General features: G+C 47.7%; 1 protein-coding gene across 1 annotated transcript in view; it reads left to right on the forward strand.

Annotated features, from left to right (window-relative positions):
• Window positions 1–21406, forward strand: part of Csmd2 (CUB and Sushi multiple domains 2) — a 563664-nt gene that overhangs the window by 518335 nt on the left and 23923 nt on the right. The window contains exons 50-57 of the mRNA XM_052177421.1: window positions 677–862; window positions 1215–1409; window positions 2744–2917; window positions 4301–4474; window positions 8301–8474; window positions 10067–10255; window positions 13620–13793; window positions 18392–18574. Coding sequence (XP_052033381.1) covers window positions 677–862; window positions 1215–1409; window positions 2744–2917; window positions 4301–4474; window positions 8301–8474; window positions 10067–10255; window positions 13620–13793; window positions 18392–18574 — 1449 coding nt within the window. The remainder of the gene's footprint in view (window positions 1–676; window positions 863–1214; window positions 1410–2743; window positions 2918–4300; window positions 4475–8300; window positions 8475–10066; window positions 10256–13619; window positions 13794–18391; window positions 18575–21406) is intronic.

Consider the following 21406-nt stretch of genomic DNA (forward strand, 5'->3'; position numbering starts at 1 on the left):
AGGGATGGCCCCGTCAGTAAAGTGCTTGCCTTGCAAGCATGGGACCTGAGTTTGCTCTTGCAGAACCCAAATAAATAAGCCCAGGGGTTATAAATATGCAAGTGCTTGTGATCTCATTGAAGTGGAGGCAGAGGCAGGAGTATCTCAGAGGGTACGGCCTGACCTCCTTAGCCCCAGGCAGAAGAAAGATGCTGCCCTGAAAATCTACCACACACACACACACACACACACACATTAAATAAATAAAATGCAATAAGAATTTTTTATTAAGAAGCTCGGAATGCTGACCACACACACACACACACACCTTGGCATTCCTGAATCACTTGAGGGATTCTGTCCCCACACCCTAAGGAAGAGGGGACACTTGTTTCTTCTCAGAGGCTTGAGCGCATTGACCTGTGTTCTCACCTGTGGGGCGGAACAGAAGGATGTCTTCCAGCTCTTCCCAGTCCCCACATTCAATCTGTGAACACGTACCTACCTCCTCGCTACCCTCTGATGTGTCCTTTCCTGATATCCCTGACGGTGACTCTCCTGTTGTCGTTCCTTGGGGGCCTCTTTCTGTTTGTTAGTTTCTACTGTAAGATTTAAGGACCTTAATGAGAAAGATGAAAGTGTGCGCTCAGCCCATCGTGAGTCGGAAATGCTCATGCCGTTCTTTCTCCTTTGCCAGCCCTTTCCTGCGGTCTCCCCGATGCTCCCAAAAATGGAATCGTGTTTGGCAAGGAGTACACGGTGGGGACAAAGGCCGTGTACAGCTGTAACGAAGGCTACCACCTCCAGACGGGGGCCGAGGCCACCACAGAGTGTCTGGACACTGGCTTGTGGAGCAACAGCAATGTCCCCCCACAGTGTGTCCGTGAGTCTGAGGGGGCGGTGGTGGGAGGAGCTGGGTGTGCCGCTGAAAAGACTCCTGCGTGGGGTGGGCTTCAAGTTCAGCAGAGAGCAGAGAGCCTGCATGGAGGCGGGGGGTAGCAGACCCAGGGAGGACGAGAGGGGCATCTATCAACCGTGGTTCCCACTGCAACTTACTCTGAACGCTGAAGGACCATCACGCTCTGTTTTCATAAGCTACCACAGCTCGTGGAATAACCAAAAAAGCTACACAAATGTCCTTTGATCGCCGTCCTCTGATGTGATAATTTGGGGGACCGAAAGGCAAATAGGCAGCCCCACGAGCTAATTTTCTTCCCTGCTCCTTGTTCCCCCAGCTGTGACCTGTCCGGATATCAGCAGCATCAGTGTGGAGCACGGCCGGTGGAGGCTCATTTTTGAGACCCAGTATCAGTTCCAGGCCCAGCTGATGCTCATCTGTGACCCTGGCTACTACTACACCGGCCAAAGGGTCATCCGCTGCCAGGCCAACGGCAGATGGAGCCTGGGAGAGTCTATGCCCACCTGCCAAAGTAAGCCCGGGAAGGACAACATGGAGCCGTTTGTGTGGTGTTTCCTACCTGAACTATTTCATCCGTGCAGTAGATTGAGGGGTCTCACCAACAGCGAGTTCAGCATACTGTAGCTTTTTAGCATTCACCTAGAATCCGGAGCTGGGGAAAGGCTTGCTTCTTAGCACTGTTAAGAAACCTCCGGCTCAGCATGCGTTGATTAATTCATTCTTTGCAGCCCAAAGATATGCCAGGTGCCAGAGAGGTACAAAGACAACAGTGTGTGGCTTGCCTGGGGAGATGGCTTAGCGGGGAACCGGTCTGCCGTGCAAGTGTGAGGACGTGAGTTCAGATCCCCACAACACACGTGAAAGCAGCTTGTGGTACCGAGTGCATCCATGATCCCAGCACTCCCGTGGCAAGGCTGGAGGCAGAGACAGAGGAATCCATAGATCAGGAGCCAGCTAGCCTGGTGGTCTCAAACCAGGTGGAAAGTGAGGACAGGTACCTGAGCCTGAGGCTGCCCCCATGACCTACACACACACACACACACACAAAATGAGAGAGAGAGAGAGAGAGAGAGAGAGAGAGAGAGAGAGAGAGAGAGAGAGAGAGAGAAGGCAAAGAGACACTGATACAGCCTGTGAAGAGCCCCAAGGCTGGGTATGCACAGATGCACAGGAAGGAAGAAGGAGCATGGAGGACCAGCTAAGTCTGTCTGCCTCCTCTTCACTCTTAATTGCTTTTCTTTGGATCTTTGAGTCTCAAAGGCCATTCATTCCTCGAGACCAGAGTGAACGAGTGTGCGTTCTTGGGATCACTTACAGAAGGGAAGGGAAAGCCATAGGCCCTAGAATGTAACACACTATATGTTTATGGCAGAGTAGAGTAGCTGTCACGGGCATGGAGCAGTCCCACTGTAGCACAGCCTTGGTAGTCAGCCTTCACCTTGTACATCAGGCAGATGCTGTCAGCGTACAACCTTGAGAAGGACTGTGAGGCTCAGCAGAAAAGGGTAAGGTCGATGTCATTGTCTTCTCTGGGGACACCACAGACTCACCATCCCATCCTAACCACAGCTCTGCCTCAGCCATCTGTGGAGTTGAGCATGCAAGCCTGAGATCGCTTCTCCAGAGACAGAACCAGGGCACATGGAACCGGGGCACATGACAGCACCTCCAGGGCTCCTGGGGATACCTGCAGATAAGGGCAAGGCAGTGTCATAGGACATCATCCTCCAGGAGAGGAAGGCTAGGCAGTTCTTGACTTTGATCTGTATTCTCCTTCATCGTGTCCAGGGCATGTCTGTCCCCCATCCCAGGACTGGTTTATTGAGCACTTTATGATCTTTTCAGTCATCTCCTGTGGAGAGCTCCCCACACCCCCGAGTGGGCACCGTATTGGAACAATGTCTGTCTACGGGGCAACTGCCATCTTCTCCTGCAATTCCGGATATACACTGGTGGGCTCCAGAGTGCGCGAGTGCATGGCCAATGGACTCTGGAGTGGCTCTGAAGTCCGCTGCCTTGGTGAGTGGTCCTTCAAGCCCACCCTACCTGCCTACTCTCAAAAAGTACTTACTCCAAGCACCAAATTTCAGGTATCCACTATGGCTAGAGCCAGAGATTAGCTTCTCATGGGGAACTTGAATGAATGAGAAGACCAGCTTCTGAAGGTCTATACTTTAATCAGAAGGACAACCTGCTCATCTAATGAGGCCCTAGGAAGATCAGTGTAACCCTGGCCTCCACCCTAAAGAGACACATTCTTATAATGCACCCAAAATATTCTTTGTATTATATATTAGAGAATAATTTTAAATGTACCCACTCATATATACATATGTACATTATAATGCACACATGCATATACACTAAGTATAATGACAGTATATAATGTCAGTATTAATGACAGTAACATTTACAAACAACTAGCTTACAAAGGAGAAAAATTTCACTGCTCCCAGGGCTAATATACTCCCTGACCTAGCCTAATCTAAGTTCTCTCTCCTATTACTCTTTGCTGGCTTCTCTCAATTCCAGAAGAGGGTCTCAGCCATGCATGCCTGGCAGGCAGATTGAGTGATCTGTCCCTGATATGCACACCAATGACCTCCAGGATACAGAAGACCATGGCCAGAAGCCACTTCCTTGGGCACTGGCTTGGATACAGTTTGGAGCTATCACTACCTAGTTCAAGGGACCTAAGAAATGCCAGGGATCTTCTGTGCCCAAACTTCACTTAATAAAAGTAACTCTGTGGATGTCTCTCAAAAAGAAAGTTGGATTTGGCCAAGCATCTGCTTTCACATGGTAGTCATCAGCAGTGTAAGCTGTGATGCCTTCACTTAGGCAGTAGGTACCCAGGGAATGGTCCTGTGTCAGCTTTCTATCAGATACGACAAGATACCTAAGATAATCCATCTACAGGGAGGAAAGATTAATAGTGGCCCACAGTTCTAGAATTGTTGGACCACAATCACTTGTCAGGCACGGTCTTTGGACTATGGTGAAGCAGCATCTATCACAGCATAATCAGGGACAGAGGGATAATTCATGGGCATGACATAACATCCTCCTACTTGGCCACCAGGCTTCTAACACATAAAGCTTTGGGGGAATTACTCAAACCATAGCACTCACTATAGGAAATGTGGTAACTCCCCACTGGTATACATACACAGAAACAGAACCCAGAAAAGGATGGTCATTTGATGTTGGGGGGCCACCAAGCCCACAATGCTGTTACTGTCACATAAGGAGTTCCCAGACTCCTGGATCAGGAAGCTCTGGGGAGGTGGGAAAATGGAGCATGGCTGAGACTTGGCCCTTTCCCTCCCACGCCATCCAAGCTCTACCCTGCTTTCTAGAGGTTCCTCTGTGGTTGACTCTCTTCCCCCTATCCCACCAAAGCTGGACACTGTGGGACCCCAGACCCCATTGTCAACGGACACATCAATGGGGAAAACTTCAACTACCGGGGCAGCGTGGTGTACCAGTGCAGGGCTGGCTTCCGCCTGATCGGCATGTCCGTGCGCATCTGCCAGCAGGATCATCACTGGTCGGGCAAGACCCCTTTCTGTGTGCGTAAGTATGTCGGCCACTCTCCCTAGCCATGGGGCTGAGTCAACACGGACTTCCTCCCTTTACCTCTTGATTAGGTTAGCTAAAGGTTTTGTATATTCCTTTCCCCCCAAAGATACTGTCACTGCATCTATTTCTTCAGGTCTCTGTGCCGTCATTAATTATTGGTTTTATTATGACTTCTTGTGACTTACATCTTTTGTGGCTTCTTCTGATTTACCCTTTTTGTTTGTTTTCCAGTTTGTATGTGAATTGTGTTACACACATGCATATACATTAAGCAAATGACAAGCATATACAAATAAGCTCACTCATTTTCAGTCTCTCATTTTGTGTTATTTTTTTTAACTTGGACCTATAAAATTTCTTCTGATTAACTGTTGTAATTATACCATATGCATACTAGTAATACATGTTTATTACTTTTTATATGGTTTTTAATTTCTCATCAATTCCCCACTCCTACTTACTGGCTGGAGCTTGCACACTAGGAGCCCTTGAATCCTGCCTACATGGTGACACACGTCCTCCACCAAGGCCACACCTCCTAATTGCACCACTTCCTATGGGCCAAGCGCATTCAAATCACCACACATGCCAATATGAAAATCTTCCTGTTCACAGATTGAAGTCACTCAAATATGGTGATATGTCTTACATGTTCGGTCCTAATTTTCTTGTGTTCTCTGTCATTACAGTATGTTCTCCTTGTTGTTGATGTTCTCTCTTATCACACTCTAAGGCTGTCAGTTCCCCGTTGTTTTATTCAAATCTTTATTATCTAATTGGCCAACACTTGAATCCATGACTTTTACATAATGGCTACCCTGCATATGCCTCTCTCCTGTTTCCATTCCTGCCGGCCTTTCTCCTGCTCTGTCAGGGCTGAGAACATGTATCGTGGAGTTCATATGTAATAATTCTATTCCTTCCCCCTACCTTTGCTTTGTTCTTGAACCTACAATTGAATCCATCATCAGCACTGTCAAAGCATCCCAGTTACCTCTTAGTAGAGTCAAGTTTAGTCTTCAGTCATCAACACAAGCCTTAGCATAATATTCTTCAAGTTCCTTCATGGGTAGTGATGGTGGTTTTGGTTTTTAGTGTGTGTATGTGTTGCTGTGAAGTATGTGTGTGTGTGTGTGTGTGTGTGTGTGCGTGTGTGTCCTGCAGATTCAACAGATGACCTGGTGGGTGCTACATAAGCACTTTACCACTAAAGCTGCACTCCCAGCCCTTGGTATTGTAGAATGGGGTCTGCTTATGTCACCTCAAATTTGCAATCCTTTCCTTCCACCTCCTGAGGGCTGGTGTACTAGTTGTGTACCAGCACATGCTTGACTATTTAAAACTCCATTCTATTCCCTGTCATTTGAAAGGCAGCAAGATTAGTCATAAAATACCTGAACACAAGTTATCTGTTTGATTTTCTAAAACTATTCCTCCATCATAAGTTTTGCAGTGTGTTTCTGAGTGTGTATGTGTGCATGCATCTGTGTGTGTGTGTGTGTGTGTGTGTGTACTTCACCTTTTTTAAAGTTGTACTTATTTAAGCCTATTGCAGGCTACATTTCCATAGAGAAATGGTGACAACTGTCAAGTATATTACGGTTCATCTCCCTTCCTTTGTGGGTATGTGCATGGTGAGCTTACCTGGCCCCCACTCTCTTGGGAAATTCCCCGATGTACAATATGGCACTGTTAACTGCAGACAGGGTGCTGCACACTGGGTCCCTAGGCTTTCCTGTCCTGTCCTATGTCACTGCAACTTTGAATCATGACACCAGCCTTTCCATTTCCCACTCAACCCTTCCCTGAGTAGCCACGGATGACTCGGTCTGAGCCATCAACTTTTCAAAGTACAACACTAGCCTCACTCTGGTGGTCTTCAGGAAGGTTCTGGCTATTTTTTACTTCATGCCTGAAGTCTAATATTTCTCCAAGGGCTGAGGGCTTCAAGACAACCTCCCTGGATATCCTGCACTTCTTGGAAGGTATCCATTCTGCTCTTGTTCCTCAAGCATTCTCTGGATTACAGTTTTAAGATCCGGCTCTGGGCTGCTGTGCCTGGACGCTTTCATTCTTCAACTTCCAAGCAATTTAAAGCCCCTGGCAGTCCCAATCTTGGTTTCTGCAGACCTGGTTTTTCTGTTCTTTTATGTGTTCTTGTTAATTTGCATTTGGGGGTAATTTCCATGGCCACCATTATCCTCGGAGCCTGCAAGTAATTTGGGAAATTCTTCACTTTCTAGAGTTCCCTAAAGTGAGCCTTTATGTACAATGCAGGGCTTTGTTCTGAACCATTATGAGGCAAAGTTTTGTTTTTAATTTGCTGCTCTTCATCTAACTCCTCACACACAGAGCAGGCCACCAAGAGGGTCAGGTTGCTCCACTGCAATGTCTGAGATCACTCTTAGGGACCTCGTCAGTGTTGGGATTACAGGTGAGACCCATCCATATCCAGTCATCCCTTCTGACGTGTCAACACAAAACCTTTCACTGCACCCAGGAGCTCCATATGAAATGCCCGGATGGAGAATACCTGCCTAACCTAAAGATGTTCCTTGTTAGACGTAGGTCAAAGCCAGAGATGTTAAGACAAGAACTCGGGCTTTCATCTTTCCAAATTGCCATGCCTGGCACAAGCAACTGTAAATATTTCTTTTTGACTCTGGGTTTCCAAAGCGGTGGGAAGGATGTGGTGGAGCCAAGCCGTTCACATCACAGCAGCCAGGAAGCTAAGAAAGGTCATATGGGAAGAAGCCCGGACCCTGAGGAAAACCCCTTAATGATGTACTTCCTCCAACTAGACCCAGCCTCTTCCCTTCCACCATCTCCAAACTGCCATATCATTATCATTCCATCAAGGGCTGGATAACCAGTTCACTGGGTTTTGATTTGCCCTCCTGACCTCTTTTCTGGGCACACCCTCATAGAGGCGTGCAGATGTGTGCTTTTCTGAGCTCCTGAGCATTTCTCCACTCAATCGATCGAGTTGACAGTGCAAGCTAAGCATCACAGCTGTCTACTCCAGTCACCTCACTCTTCTTTCATTGGCAGCAAAGCCACTGTGGTTTGAGTTGGGAGCTCCCCTCCCCCACACCTCCCCCCACCCCAGCTCCCAGGCCAGTATTTCTCTGCTCCAGCTAGAGAGAATCTCCTCGTGAACAGGAGGCCTGGTCCTGAGCTCCACTGCCAGAGGAGTCAGGGCAGAAGGCAGGATGTCACAGACAAAGCTCTGGAGCAGGTAGCAAGGTGACAAGGATCCTGGGTATAGACCAGTGCACGGGAGGTGACAATGAGTGCCAGCGGCTATCCCTGCTGTCCCCAGACAAGACCTGCAGCCTGGGAATAAGTGGGAGGCAGGGAACTATGGCTGGGTCACTGATGAATGCACAGACAGCTGTTCTTCCCTCCTTCAACACTTGACAGCTCTTCAGATGATCTCTCAAGGCTTGGGGCTGTCCCTGGCTCTGACCCCACCCCTCATGCTGAGCTGCACTGGGCTTGGTCTCTGGTTCAGCCTCAGTCCCCTTGGCAGGCCTTCTGGTCTGTCTTCCCTTAAAGTCAGGACTCCTTGGGTCACCATGCTCAGCATTCACCTGGCTTTTGAATGGCGAGGGTGTTGCGATCCTTTTGCCCAGTTGGTACAAGGTTGTCACATAATGCTCCCTGCAAAGCATCCCCTGCCTATGCCACCACCTCGGAGATCCAGCCAAACCCTGCTCCCCTGTAGACAGACATGCGTCAGGCACCATCCCAGGTGAGAAGAGTCTGACTGGGCGTGTGGTACAGTGGGCGGGCTCACCTGTCTTCATTCTTATTACAGCAATCACCTGTGGACATCCAGGCAATCCAGTCAACGGCCTTACTCAGGGCAGCCAGTTCAACCTCAACGACGTGGTCAAGTTCGTTTGCAACCCAGGATACATAGCTGAGGGGGCTGCTAGGTCCCAGTGCCTGGCCAGCGGTCAGTGGAGTGACACGCTGCCCACCTGCCGAAGTGAGTCACCCTCTCTGCCCTGCTGTCTTCCCCACCACCCCAGCTGTCTGAGCTTCTCTGGCCCAGGAGGACAAACCATGGAATTTAGTCCCAATATGATCCCGCATGCAAGGAATTCTTGGGACAGAGAAGGGTCACAAATGGAGACTCTCAACCCCTACATAGAGTTGTGAGACATTTTATTATGGGTCATAAGAGCAAATCAACAGTTTCATCTTGCAAGCCTTATTTAGTTCATAGGACAAATAATTTATCATTGTATAATGTTCCAGTGTGTGTGTGTGTGTGTGTGTGTGTGTCTGTGTCTACTAACATGTGTATGTAAGTACATGTATGCATAGTGTGTCTGTATATGTGACTGTGTATGTGCATGTGTCTGTCTGTGTCCCTGTGTTTGAGTTGTATGCATGTGTGTCTGTATGTGTACCTGTTTGTGTATGAGTTTGAGTATATGCATGTGTATATGACTGAATGTGTATGTCTATCTATCTGTGTACACATGTGTGTTCACATGCATGCATGTATGTATGTCTGCCTGTTTGTATGTGTCTCTGTGTATATGTATGTGCATGTGTGCATGTGTGTGTGTGTGTGTGTGTGTGTGTGTGTGTGTGTGTAGTGTGCACAGAGGACCTTTTCTCACATAAACAAGGAATTTAGAAGTTGTATCATCTCTGAGCAACACCTTGGTCTGTCCTCATGACTGCAAAATTGCTGCTGTGGCTCCTTTCTGACCATGTTCAATTGGTGAGGAAAAAATGTAAACAGCAGAACTGGAATGAAAAACAAATGCTAAAGAATCTAAGAATTGAGATCAAGAAGCCAGGGTGGAAGGTAAGAGAAGCAGAGAGGAAATCAGACTCCCAGAAGTAGCCATGTAAACTATTCCAAATAAACTTTTAGAGCCGTGAAGGGCTTTTTACAACAGCCTAGCAGTGATGCCTTTTTATCTTATTCTATGAGGTTGAGACTAAGGTCATAAGGTACATCTGGAAGTGTTTGAAAGCCAAAGCATAGTATGGGTTATGGCAAACATTGCCATTATTCTAAATATGCTGAATTTGAGTAGAGCTTCTTTGGAAACCTTTGCTCATCGGAAGGGCAGTTGAGTCCTCCAGGATACTGATGCTTACTGAAATAGTCATAAAAAGAACTAAAGCAATTTCAGAACAAGATCAAGTGCTATTCAAACCAGGTTAGATGTGTCTGTCTTACAGCAGATGAGCTTTGGGAAGGAGCCGCATTAGGCCAGGGGTCAGATACACACAGGCGAGACAGCCAAGCCCTTGGGGCACGAATGGATGGAGACAGCTCGTCCCAGGCCAGTAGCCACACTGGAAGTACTGAGTGGTCTAGGAGAGGCAGGCTCCTTAGGGGAGATGACAGCCACCTGGACATGGAAGATAAATCCCTGACCTGGTGACCAAGGCAGAGAAGGGGCTGTGGCCTTAAGGCATCATGTCATCAAGCTTTTATCTAGGGACTTGGCTGAACTAAGAAGCATCTATCTAGACTTCTGAATTCTTACCTCAAAGCTTGAGAAAATTCTTCCTATCCAAATCTCAATGTCTCACTGTCGCTTTCCATGACAGTCATCAACTGTACAGATCCCGGGCACCAGGAGAACAGCGTCCGGCAAGTCCATGCCAATGGCCCCCACAGGTTCAGCTTTGGCACCACCGTGTCCTACCAGTGCAACCATGGCTTCTACCTCCTGGGCACACCTGCCCTCAGCTGTCAGGGAGATGGCACCTGGGACCGGCCCCGCCCACAGTGTCTCTGTAAGTAGATCCATTTGCTTCAAGTAACTGGCAAAGGGACTTATCTCAGAGTGCAAGAATGTGCATGAATACACACGCACACCCACACACATGTTCATGTGTGTGCACATGTGTGTTGTGCCACTACAGCACTCTGGCTGCTCCATGGACATCAGGAGCCCTCCTTGGGGCTCTGGTGCAGAGGTGCCCTGCTAATTCACACATGTTCTTCCTGGACAGGGACCATTCCCTGTCCCCTCTGGTACTGCCATGAACCCACAAATCCTATGAGGATTCCCCGCCTCCCTAAGATCTGGCTGTACAGAGACACAGTGTCTTCATTTTAACCCTCTCTGGCTTCTCCAGAAAAATAACGTGTATTAGTTACCTCTTAGTTGCTTCGACAATGTGTCTAACAAAAGCACAGTTTGGGGGTACAGTTCACTGTGGTGGTGACGTCATGGCCGAGGGAGTCAGGTTGCATCACAGCAAGGAAGCAAAGGGAGATGAATACTGGTGTTCAGTCCAGGACCCCCAGCCCTGGAATGGTGACATGCACACATTTAGAATGGTTTTTTGTTTGTTTGTTTGTTTTCATTTTACTTTACCTAGTTCAGAAGCTCCCTTACAGACATGCCCTGGCTGTCTTCTAGGTGATTCTAGATCTTGCCATGCTGACAATCAATTTTAACCATCACACAAGACATGCAACCCCTTTCCTCAGCAGGACTGAAGCAAAACTTCCCGGTTGGGTCTGGATGCCAGTATTCAGGTCAGCTTGGATGCCAACTCCAGCATTGTCACTGAACAAGCCATGCCACTTGGAGGAAGTCCTATACTGTCCCAGAGTCATGGCTTCTTCCTCTTTGAAAAACGATGAGGATAACCATCTCACAGTGCTCAGAGACTGTGTGGGCAAATCAGGAGCACTAGTTTCCTCGTGGTACATGAGGCCTACTCCTTAAGTGACAGCTGCATTGATTACTATCAGGAAAAGTTACAGGGTCAATATGGAGAGAAACAAAGCCAGAGGAGGGGCTTAAGCCACTTAAGACACTGGTTGCTAGCCTCACAGTCTCATGAGCTGTACCCTGGGGTCTCTGCACTCTTGCTGCTGACGGGGAATCGTGTGGCTTACTCTCTTTCCCCATCTTTCTAACATAGAGGCAAAGATGCAGTCCCAAAGCACTAATGGCTATTGAGTAGTGGCTGTCACCAGTGTCCTGTCTCTGTGAGAGTCTTCCAGTCTGAATGACTTTATCAAAAGCCCTTGCTTCAGGTGTAACAAGAGACTGGGACCACAGCTCACTACTGCCCATGCCCACCCTTGCCTAAGGACCCTGACATGAATGATAAGGTATTTGGAATTTTAAGTGGACAACTGTGTGCCTACAACATGCCAGCCAGGATATGAGACTTTGGTGGCTTTGGATCATAAGGAGTCCTCTGGTCCCCTGTCCTTCTCAACTTCAGTGTCCTGCCTCGTGCCCTGTTTGGATGTGAGCTATTCTGACTGTGCAGATTCTCCTACCTCACGCCAGTGTTCACTCAAAGCCATGACCGCACCCCCTGGAACCATTGAAACAAGTTCATGGCAGCCTCACCCCAATCCTTCCTCCACAGAGCAGTGTGACCCTGCTGTAGTATAGACCGAGTCATGTCCCTCTGTTGGGACATGCTATCATGCTTAGAATAAAATCAAGATGTTATATCATGACCTAGCTCCCAGTGCCCCACCCGATGTCTTTGTCCACTCTTCCCTGACTCAACTACACCAGTGATTCTCACCCTGTGGAGACCCCTTTGTAGAGCCAACGACCTTTTCCTATCACCTAAGACCATCCTACATATCAGATATTTACATTATGATTCATAACAGTAACAAAATTACAGTTATGAAGTAGCCATAAAAAATATTTTCATGGCTGGGGGTCATCACAGCCTGAGGAACTACGTTAAAGGGTCGCAGTTTTAGGGAGGTTGAGAACCTTCTACATGGCTGGTTTGAATGTGAAAAGCCCTGCACAGGCTCATGGACTTCAACACAGAGACTCCAGCTAGCGACACTATCAGGGAATATTTTGAAAGATTTAAGAGGTGGTCTGTCCTACAAGCAGCATGTCACTGGGTGCAGGCCTTGGTATTTTATAGTTCAATCTTTCTTCAGGTTCACTCTGTACTCCCTGAGTTCAGACACAGTGTAACCAACTGCGTTCCACTCCTGCCTCCACACCTTCCCACCAGGATGGGCTGATCCCCTCAAACTGAACCCAAGTTAACCCTATTTCCCCCAAGTTGGTTCTTGCCAGATACATGGTCATAGGAACAAGAAAAGTAGCTAAGACTCAGACCAAGTTCATTACGGCCTTGACCTGCACACCCCATGTTCCTTCCTTGATGTTCTTGCCCCAGACAGAACAGGCCTGGCCTATCATCTCAGAGAGACCACCCTTGACTGCCCTATTTTAAAGTATGTATTAATTAGTATGCAATTGTCTTAGTCAGGGTTTCTATTCTTGCACAAATATCATGACCACGAAGCAAGTTGGGGAGGAAAGGGTTTATTCAGCTTACACTTCTGCACTGCTGTTCATCACTAAAGGAGGTGAGGACTGGAACTCAAGCAGGTCAGGAAGCAGGAGTTGATGCAGAGGCCATGGAGGGATGTTACTTAACTGGCTTGCCTCCCCACGGCTTGCTCAGCCTGCTCTCTTATAGAACCCAGGACTACCAGCCCAGGGATGGCACCACCCACAGTAGCTGGGCCCTCTCCCCTTGATCTCTAATTGAGAAAATGCCTTACAGCTGGATCTCATGGAGGCATTTCATCAAGGGAGGGTCCTTTCTCTGTGATGACTCTAGTTTGTGTCAAGTTGACAAACAAAGCCATCCAGTACAGTATTAATAGATAAAAGTGGATATTAATAGGTATTAAAGTAGACATTAGTAAGTATTAATTATTCTTTGCTTCCAATTTAGAAATATTGTGGTGAAGTGGGCAGGCTGTGTCCCTACTATGTGCTACATAGGTGTTGATCTTTGCTTCCAATTCAGAGACAATGTGGTAAAGTGGGTAGGCTGCACACCTACTATGTGCTGCATAGTTATTAATCTTTGCTTCCAATTCAAAAACTGTAGTGAAATGGGCAGGCTGCATACCTACCAAGTGCTGCCTACATATTAATCTTTGCTTCCAATTCAGAAACAGTGTGATGAAGTGGGCAGGCTTTGTCTATTGGTGTCTGATGCATGAGCTAGCAGGAAGATTCACTCTCATAGATACCAAGGTTTCCTCTCCTTCCTCGCTTCCCACAAGAAGCCTGTGTGAAGCGATGGTGGCCCATTTCCAAACAAAGCCACTGAGATGTTTGCTCTCTTCCCACAGTGGTGTCCTGTGGCCATCCTGGCTCTCCACCTCATGCCCAAATGTCTGGAGACAGCTACATAGTGGGGGCCGTTGTGCGTTACAGCTGCACGGGCAAGCGGACTCTGGTGGGAAATGCCACCCGCATGTGTGGACTGGACGGACACTGGACAGGCTCCCTACCCCACTGCTCAGGTATGGAGTGTGGAGTACGTGCAGGTAGCTGGAGGGGCACTGGCTGGTGGGAGCAGGGTCTGTGAATAGGAGGGCATTACACTTTAGGAGCCTGTACCCCATCTTCCATAAGACAACATCTTTAGAAAGAACTTCAAGTGTGCTCCAACTTTTCTTCAATTCTTAATAAGCCCAAACAACCAATAGATTGGAAAAATAGGAAAGGTTTTGCTTGAGGATGTCCACCTAGCACTTTAGTCCTGTCTGTAAATCTGAGCCCACGTGCTCCTGGGGATAGTGGTCCAGTCTGTCATCTTTTGCACCTGTGATCTTTCCTCCTGTGACAAACTCCCCAGGCCCCATCCTACCTCCTTCCCTCTCATCAGTATCTAACTCAACTTGTCCATGTCCTGACTACCTCTTGGGATAGTCTCCACCCTGAGACACCAGTACCCAGGCATGCCCTCTCACTAAATTCCAAATCACAGGATATGTTATTAAAGTTGCAAAGACCCTATGTCCTCCAGGCAGTGGTGGCACACACATTTGATACCAGCACACATCAGGCAGAAGAAGGTAGATCTCTGTGAGCTCAAAGCCAGTCTGGATCTACAGAGGGAGCTCCAGGACAGCCAAGACACACAGAGGGACCCTTCTTGGAACTGGAGAGGTGGTTCAGTGGTTAAGAGCACTGGGTGCTCTTCCAGAACTTCAATTCCTAGCAACCACATGTTGGCTTGCAACCATCTGTAGTGGGATCTGATGTCTTCTTCTGCTCTGCACGCATAGAAATAAATAAATAAATAAATAAATAAACAAACAAACCTTTTTTTTAAATCCCATGTTCACATTCCCTAAAACAGAAATTCATCCATAATGTCTTGCAACAGAGCCATACACCTGAAAGTGAATTGTACAACCAGTGACAGAAGCCACCGGGCTGTGAGCAGCCACAGGCAAGTGTTGTTTTAGAGCAAACCTACCTGGCACTACCCAGGAATGTCTGCAGGGTGCAGCTGCTCCATTAGCCTGAGATTTCCCCGGGGAGCCCAGCTTTCCCTTACCAAGCCCTAGCCCTTCCCTCTTCCAGATCCTTCCTACAGGTAATGATCCCAACCTCCTTGTCATGAAGAACCCATCTCCCCATAAGACGCACAGCCCTTGTAGTTCAAGTTTCCAGAAGAGCCTACTTACTGGTGCTTAGGACCCTGATAGGATATCGAACCAGATATTTATTAAGTCTCTCCAAAAAGAAACAAATCTCAAAATGACTGTGGCAATGGGCTCCTGGCTTCCTAGACAGCCCCAGACACATTACAATGACCTCTAGCACTTTTGACATTAAGCCTTGCTAATCTCATGGACCACTTGACAGATGAAGTAGATAAGACTCCTCAGGAACCATGAAGATACCTTTAGCCTGCTAGCACAGGTCTTGACTACTTCCTTTGGTACTTCTAGGGGATATGATTGCAATATAGAACAGGAAAGGCAGAGGCATGTACACAGAGGCCCTAGATATCTACAGCAAGTTCCAGAAAGAGGGGGTGTACAAAGGAAGAGAGAGGGGTGGATGTCCATTTTTCCATCTCTTCCATGATAATAATTGCACATAATGATTCCTTCCAGTCACTCTTGGATGAGAAATGTTCTTAGTGTTTGTTTGATCTACTCTGGATGTCTTTGTTCGCCATGATAATAAAAGTGCCAAGTAGGGAAAAAGAAACAAGAAGGACTTCCTGCCCATTAGCACGGTCTTCCTCTGGGTCACAATACAGAAGTGAAAGTTTCTTCTAACCGAGAGTCACTTCCTTCTCTGGCACTGTGGCAGCAGAAGCTTGAAAATGTTAAGAGTCCATTCTTGTCCGGAAAACTAAGCCAACGCCTCCCTGGCTGAAGCACGCATATGTTGTCTTGGACATGACATCTCCTGTGTGTCTTTAAGAAATAACATATTCATTGGTAGCCCATGCTTCTAACCCCAGTGCTCAGGAAGCAGAGTCAGGAGAATCTCTGTGAGTTCAAAGCCAGCCTGGTCTACAGAGCAAGTTGCAGGGTCTCCAGGGCTACAGAGATCGTTCCTGTCTTGAAAAACCAGAAAGACAGAGACAGAGAGAGAAACAGAGAGAAACAGAGACAAAGAGACAGAAACAAAGACAGAGAGAGAAAGCAATAACACATTCAAGAATTCCCACTTTTGAGCCTCATCCTATGCAATTGATAATCCAGAGAAGGAAAAACAAAATATCCTCAGTGTTTGCATCATCAACCCCTGAGTAGGAAGGACAGAAAGACCATTCAAGACCCATTTCAGGTCTTCCCATCTTTGCTGATGTACTGTTCAATACAGAGTCACCCCCTTTTATCTGCCCTCATGGTGTAGTTTTCTATCCCAGAGTCCCACATAGCACAGAGATAGACCCCCTATTATAACAAGCATGGAACTGGAGAACTCAGCTCTCCCACCTGCTTACAGTAGTAAGCAGTAGGCTCTAGCTGAGGTAGGCAAGGCTGTGTGGAAACAGCCTTTTGCCATCAGGGGCTCTTCTAGAACCCAACACCAGACATTCCCTGTGCTTCATCCTGGAAAACTCCAAAAGGCTATAACATCTGGCCAAATGTGATAGGCTTTCTATTTTCTAAACACATCGTAGTTTGAAGGAACCCCATGCTTTGAGGGGGAATGAGGAATGCAGGGCTACTTCATACTCTCATGGTCTGAGACTACACAAAACAATTCTAAGGCTGATGAGAGAGACACCACAGGTAAGACCCCATGACAGAGTGAAGACTGAAACATTTTCACCCCAGCTAATCCAGTGTAGTTTCAAATGCTGCCATTCAGTGCTTACACGTGTGGGTCCGTGAGAACATGGATGTCACCAAAGCTATGAGCCTTTATCTCTCGGCAAACCACTTATTCTGGCATCTTCCTCCTCCATGGGCTCTGCAGCATCTCTCTAACACAGAGCCTAGATCCCTCAGATGCTACGTCCTACGGCTCTGTCTCCTGTGGTCTGCCCTCCCTCACGTCTTGGGTCCTGCGGCACTCTCTTGAGAGGGCTTGTAGAATGTCAAAGGCCAGATAAGTGAGGGAGTGTGGCACACAGGAAGGGGCAGGACAAAAATGGAGTAATAGGATATAAAACACGCAAGGCAACGTTCACCTTTGTGAAAAATTGGTGACTAGAAAACCCTCCAGTAAAAGACGAGGATTAATCACTCCAAATGGTTACCATTTCCTCATGGTAAGAACATGGACCCCATAAGCACCCAGACATTATATGCACCTGATTCTTGTCATAGCATTTATTAATCATTACTTACCAATTAAAAATAAGATGAGACTTGAGAAGTAGCCGATGGCTCAGTGGGGAAAGGTGCTCACCACCAAGCCTGACAACCCAAGTTCAATCCCCGGAACTCACAGTGGAGCAAGAGAACTGTGGCCTTCAAACTGATCTCCACAGACACGCTGTCATTGCCACTTTGTAGTCCATCCCTGAAGGAAGCCAGGGCAGGAACTCAAACAGGGCGGGAACCTGGAGGCAGGAGCTGACACAGAGGCCATGGAGGGGTGCTGCTTACTGACCTGCTTTATAGAACTTGCTTGGTCTGCTTTCTTATAGAACCCAGGACGTAGGAATGGCGCCCCCCCCCCACAGTGGGCTGGGCCCTCCCTGATCTATAAGTAACTAAGAAAATATTCAATAGGCTTGCCTAAGTCCCAATCTTATGGGAGCCATTTCTCATTTGGGATTTCCTCATGTGTGCCTCACCAGACAGCACACACATGCGCACACACACATACATGCACATACACACACTAGACAGTGGAATGGATAGACAGACAGACTGAAAATTTTTAAGTTGTAGAAGATAAAGGCCAGGATCAAGCTCTACCTGAGCTGTAGGAAGGTAAACCTATGGTGAAGAGTTTGGGTTTTATTCTATCAGCACTAAAATTCCCCCAGAGACGTTCTTAGAGGAAAAAAGCAGGGTCCGATGACTGTTCAAGGGCAGCGATTGTTAAGCTTGGAGGCTTAATCTGGGAGAGATGCAGAGGAAGGGGCCGTTTGGGAAGCTTCTGCAGCCGCTCAGGCAAAAGACCAGATAACCTCTAAGCTGAGACAGAGTGGCGTGGGGATGGAGAGGGCACCACTGGGCAGCCCACGTGGGAGGGGCGAGGAGAGACGGAGAAGCCGGGATGTGGCAGCCTGAACCACTGGCGTTCTGGCTTGGCCTGAGCTGCCCTTCCTGCGTGGCCCCCAAGGACTTGAGAACCGTGTGCTCTGACTACTAATCTGTGAGGGAGAACCACTCGTTTTGGCATTTTCTTTCTCCGTGGGGCTCTGGGGTGTATCTCTATAGCATAGACCCTGCTTCCCCCAGGCACTAAGGTCGATGGCTCTGTCTTCTGTTCTCTGTCCTCCTTCACTCGCCTCCCAAACCCTATAGTTGGGGCAGACACTGTGGACTGACCACCATCTCTTGTCACCTCCTACATCCTCAGAGTTCATTGTTTCCTCCCTACCAACTGCCCATCTCTTTCTCTAACCGAGAGCTCTACTCCATTTGCATCCAAGAAAAAAAAATCCCTTGTTTGCTGTTTCTTACAGGAACCAGCTCGGGAGTTTGTGGTGACCCGGGGACCCCAGCCCATGGCATCCGGCTAGGAGATAGCTTTGCCCCAGGCAGTGTAATGCGCTTTAGTTGTGAAGCTGGCCACGTGCTCCGGGGGTCTTCGGAGCGAATGTGTCAAGCCAACGGCTCCTGGAGTGGGTCGCAGCCTGAGTGTGGAGGTAACGTATGTGACCCTTCTGCTTCTCCCTCTGCCCTGCCCCAGCATTCCTGCTCCTAGTCAAAGGCCCACCCGTGTGGACTGTGCACATCAACAGACAGCCCACGTCCATTTACATCAGTGATCCAAAGATTAATAAACTCCCCTCACCTAAAAAAGGAAAAGCCAAAGAAAATCAAATGACCCTGCGGATTATTGACCTTCCATGAAGTTTCACTTAGCAGGCATGTGCTGAACGCTACGGTCTATATGGGAGACACAGTGCTGACCATGATAGACCCACTGCATGCTGGGAGTTCCTGCATCCTCCCAAAGCGCTTATAGGTTGAACTCTGGTCACAAACATAGTGGGTCTTCGGGGAAGGGGCCAGGTCATGAGGGTAAAGCAATCATGTCAAGTTCTCATGAGAGGGACCCAGAGAGCGCTCTGCCCTTCCTGCTGTGTGAGAACACAGTGAGATGCCACCAGCTGGGAACCAGAAGGTTGACTCTTGACAACCATGGAATCTAGGGACCTCTTCATCTTAGGCTTCCAAGCCTCCAAAAGAGAAAGCAAATCTCTAGTCTGTGAAGGCTGCCTGACTTATGTGTTGTGTTATAGCAGCCCGGACAGACTGAGACACACATCTTAGTCAGAGTTTGCAGACCAATGAAGGCTATGCTGGACATTCGATGGACCAGAGGAAATATAAATTCAAGTTAAGGATGGGCCTCAAGAATGCCTTCTAAGACAGTATCAATAAGGGAAAGACACTTCTAAACTTCCAAGGAGGGAATTCCAGCTTAACACATCTCTTTCCAGAATCCATCTTTTTTGCAACTGTCTCCGTGTCTGTCTATCCATTTCTCTGTCTGTCTGTCTCTGTCTGTCCCTGTCTGTCTGTCTGTCTGTCTGTCTCTCTCTCTCTCTCTCTCTCTTTCTCTCTTTAAAGCAAAGCTCTAAACTATCCTAGGAAAGAGAGAGTTTTAACAGCTCTGTGAGGCTAAACAAGAAAACTAAGGAAATGAGGTGAATTAACTATGTAGGAAGGTGGAAGTAGGCCATGTGCCACTCACTGCCAACTCCTGAGAATTCCTGTGGAGGGAAGGGTCAGTCATTCAATGAGGAAGCAGTCAGCGCCAGACGGTCCAACCACCAGCGTTCCCACATGATGTAGGCATAGAGTGCATTGGAGTCACGAGTGACGCTTCATCAGACAGTAAAGACAGTGGTTGGCTGATAGTGGCAAAGGGGTGTGGCAGTGGGCGGGGCAAAGGGTGGGGGCAGAGGGATGGGACAGTGGTTATGATTAATCAGGGCATTTAAGCTGACCAAGAAAAGAGTGAGCTCATAGGTAGAGTGAGAGATAGGGAAAAGACGGTAGAATCCACAGATGGTAGGATCAGACCAAAAGTCACCAGAGAACTGGGCCCAAGGGGAGTAAGCTGAAGAGAGAGGAGGCGACAGACAGCAGGAGCTGGAAGCTGAGGTGGCATGTTCCTAAAGAGCTAGGTGAGGTGTCCAAGTCTCCTTTCTTGAGGTGTTATTTGAATTCTGTAGATTTCAATTTTTCAGTTACATCAAGACAGGCTTGGGATGCCAGCAAAGTACAATGCAGGGGAGAATTTAGTGTTTTCTTATGGGTCCAAGCTCTTTTGATGACATTCAGATCCTAGGGTGGGGTCAGCCACATCAACAGGGGTCTGGTCAGAAATTTGACAAGAGTTTAGGCTGGAAGTGAACGTTGGGGTGTCACTATAGAGACTCTCCTCAAATTCCCGTCTTGGACCCCAGTCCCCAGCTGCTCTGTTCTTGGTGCTTTCTTCCTTTAACTGTTACACTTTATGTTATTATTTTAATTCGTGTTTAATGTGTGGATTTCTTAAGAAGAGACTTGAGGCCCCAGGGCGGGTAGCTCAGTGGATAAGAATACGTGCTCTCCAAGCATGAGTGCATGAGTTCAAATCCCCACACACATATAAAAGTCCAGGCACGGCTTTGAGTGCCGCCCGGCTTTGAGTGCCCGTAACCACAGTGTTGGGAATGGAGGCAGGTGGATCTCAGAGCCTGATGTTCTCATTGCGCTGCACCAAGACAGGAAGTTCTGAGAGGAACTGTCTCAAAGCAGAGAGAGAGGTGGAAAGGGAGAGACAGCTGTCATCCAACTCCAGCCTCTGCGCGCATGCCTGCCTTGTGCACACACAGCACTACCACCAAAAAGAACAGACTCAAGATCAAGTGCAGGGAACATAACTTGTTCACTATGTCTCAAGCTTGTCCTTGACAGCACAAAGATTCATTGGATGAGGGAAACGCAGGGCCCGTCTGCTGTGCTAGCGATACAAAAATTATATGTAGACTTTACACTGGGGCTACAGACATATCATTCATCATTACAAAATCAAATCAGCTATTAGAAATATACACTGTCTATATAAAAATCCTGGCAGGGCACAAGTGACCCTAACTACATATCAACTTGGTGAATTTATAAGTCAGAGAATTATTTCGACTGTCTGGCCAAGTGGGATTTGGCCAGGGTTTTATATCCTAAAGACAAAGAGAACCACAAAGACTCCTCAAACTATTTTCAGCCATCAGGGTATCAGAAACTGACTTGGGTCAGCAGGTCATTCTTCAGTGACAGGTCCCTGAGGAGAAAGACCAGGGGGTCAGAAAATAAATAAAATAGGCATTTTGGGGTCAGGAGGTTTTACATCTTATGTCAAGCTATGTCTTATATCAAGCAAATTTATTAAGAAGTACAGTATCTTATATACAGTTTTCAGTGGGAAGCTAATCAAGCAATATGCACAAAGGGAGCACAGTATCTCACCTGTGTCACAGAGGAGT

The sequence above is a fragment of the Apodemus sylvaticus genome, chromosome 3 (assembly GCF_947179515.1).
Source record: "Apodemus sylvaticus chromosome 3, mApoSyl1.1, whole genome shotgun sequence".
NCBI classification, from domain to species: Eukaryota; Metazoa; Chordata; class Mammalia; order Rodentia; family Muridae; genus Apodemus; species Apodemus sylvaticus.